At 45.4% G+C, this 2,500-nt stretch overlaps 1 protein-coding gene across 1 annotated transcript in view; it reads left to right on the top strand.

The window, feature by feature from the left end:
• Positions 1 to 2,500, top strand: part of tex2l (testis expressed 2, like) — a 33,897-nt gene that overhangs the window by 23,310 nt on the left and 8,087 nt on the right. The window contains exon 9 of the mRNA XM_063220901.1: positions 336 to 470. Within this exon, the coding sequence (XP_063076971.1) occupies positions 336 to 470 (135 nt within the window). The remainder of the gene's footprint in view (positions 1 to 335; positions 471 to 2,500) is intronic.

Here is a 2,500-nt window from a genome sequence, read left to right as displayed (position 1 = left end):
GGCACCTTTGGGGGCTGTCCCCTTGCACGGGTGAGGCATAAATGCAATTTGGTTGTGTGCACTTGTGTAGTGTGGAGTGCTGTGTCACAATGACAATGGGAGTTGGAGTTTCTCAGGTGGACTTTCACTTCACTTCGCTTATGTTAGTGAGTTTGGTTTATTTGATAGGGACAGATACACATCCTGTCGGATGTATAACAGTCCAACAGAAAAGCATTGTAGCAGTTATAATCATAGGCTGGTTTCCAATGTCCATCCCCAGAAGGGCTTTAAAAATAGAATATTATTATTATTATTATTATTTTTTATGTTTGTTTATGTTTGTCTGTGTCCAGAAGGTCCAGACTGTGTGTGCTGGCTGACAGCGACGAGGAGTCCTCCAGTGCGGGCTCCACAGATGAGGAGGAGGGGCCCCTCCCGGAGCCCCAGAAGCCCCCAGGGGAGAAGGGGAGCCCGGGCAGCCTCGACAGGTAAGGGCCCTTCCACATACTGCAGCACCACAATGCACGCCGTTCTGTCAGCGAAGAGCTTTTATACAGTGGTCGTTGAAAAGATTTTATCACCATATCACTACACTATTATGACATTACACAGTGCCTTGCCATCCTGGAAACAGGGGTAATGTCTTAACGAGTCTTAACTTAATGGGTATTTCGTCTCGAATTGGCTTGGTTTGGTTGCACTTATTGACCCCTTAATACACTACCCCTGTTATAAATTAGCTGTTACCAGAATGGCAATGACCGAGTCGTAATATATTACTAAAGGCCCTGCGCACTGTCATAGTGGTGTAGTTCTATGGTAGTTACGTTTTTTCAGTAACTATTACAACGTACAGATGTCTGGTAAAGAACCAGCCTGATGGTCTTGTTTGACTGGCTAGGCTAGCTTGCCGGTCTCACTTTAAACGTCAGCAATGTATTACACCTTCAAAGCCCCCAATTGTAGTTGTTTGAATGCCACGATACACGTAAATATATCACGAAAGTGGTGAACCAGTTCAAGAAACATTACTAGGGGCGGCACTGCAGGTGGGCAGGACAAGTATAGCAAAAGAAAATGAATAATTGAAAAATTCAATAACTGACATGTGCTAAAAATGATCTAATCAATATTCCCATTAGTTAAGAAGAATTGTATTATATTTTGCATCTTTCAACATTATTAGAACTATTATTGTTGCTGTTTTTGTCCATTTTGACTCAGACCTAGACGATGGTTGTGAAAGAGAAGAGCAAAGAAAAAGAGGAGAGCAAAGACAGAGGAAAGCAAAGAAAAATAGTGTGGCACGACCCATGAAAGCCTGGAATCTACCAGTATAGGGGACCTCGACATGGGAAAGTTTGGGAACCCCTGGTCTAATCTGGGGTCCGTTTCTCGAAAGCGTCTTTGCTATCGTCGTTAGCAAAGTCCTTCGTACGAGCGACTCAACTCTCTCTCGACAGCGACGCTCACCACTAAATCCAAGGGAACGGTAAGGCGGTCTTAAGACGGCCTTAAGGCTGTTAGCAACGACAATAATCGAGAAACGGACCCCAGATTGAGTTCTTGGGTTCTTCTCAGTAAGCCCCCACTGTAGCCACTGTGACAGAAAATGGTTGACAACAGTGAAAAAAAATCCCACACTCATCTGGCTTAGATCATTCAAGCTTAATATCGCACCAGTGTCCCTCCTCTTTCTTTCTTTTTCTCTCTTTCTCTCTCTCTCTCATATTCTGTTTCTCTCTCCATCAGTGTGTCTGTCTTTTTCTATAGCTCTCACACACTTGCTTTCCCCTTCTCTCTCTGTCTCTGTTGGCTCTCACTCTGTTTCTCTCTCTGTCTCTCTCTCTCGTTCTGTTTCTTTCTCTCCCTCCATGTTCCTCCGTCTTGCATCACTCTCTCACTTGCTAACCCCTTCTGTCTCTCATGTGCACTCTCTCTCTCTCTCTCTCTCTCTCTCTCTCTCTCTCTCTCTCTCTCTCTCTCTCTCTCTCTCCCTCCCTCTCTCTCTCTCTCTCTCTCTCTCTCTCTCTCTCTCTCTCTCTCTCTCTCCCTCTCTCTCTCTCTCTCTCTCTCTCACACACACACACACACACACAGTCTTTCTCTCTCTGACAAGCAATCCAACACTAAAGTGCTATTTTGTTTATGTTGCCATAATTCTCCCATTAAATGTCTCTTACTAACCAAATGGGGCCACTCAAAGCTGATAGCCTAAAGGTCCCGCCAGTGCAGCCAGGAAAGTCGACAGGGCGGGACAAAGGGGTCAGTTAAAGGGGGGGGGGATTGGGTCATCATTATAATTTCTGTATTGAGAGGGGGGCCCTTTCAGATGACTTTGTCCCGGTCCCAGGGCCAAAGCTGTCAACGGCCCTGGCCACTACTGCAGCCACAATATTATGCAAATCGCTCCACTGCAGGCTATGTAATAACAGAGATACTTATTCCCCTCCCGTCTGTTGTACAAGTGAGAGATCGCGTTTTAATGTTCCTCGCTGATGACTTAGGGAGTAATTTT

Source organism: Engraulis encrasicolus, chromosome 17 (genome assembly GCF_034702125.1).
Source record: "Engraulis encrasicolus isolate BLACKSEA-1 chromosome 17, IST_EnEncr_1.0, whole genome shotgun sequence".
Lineage (NCBI taxonomy): Eukaryota > Metazoa > Chordata > Actinopteri > Clupeiformes > Engraulidae > Engraulis > Engraulis encrasicolus.
This window is presented reverse-complemented; position numbering and strand designations above follow the sequence as displayed.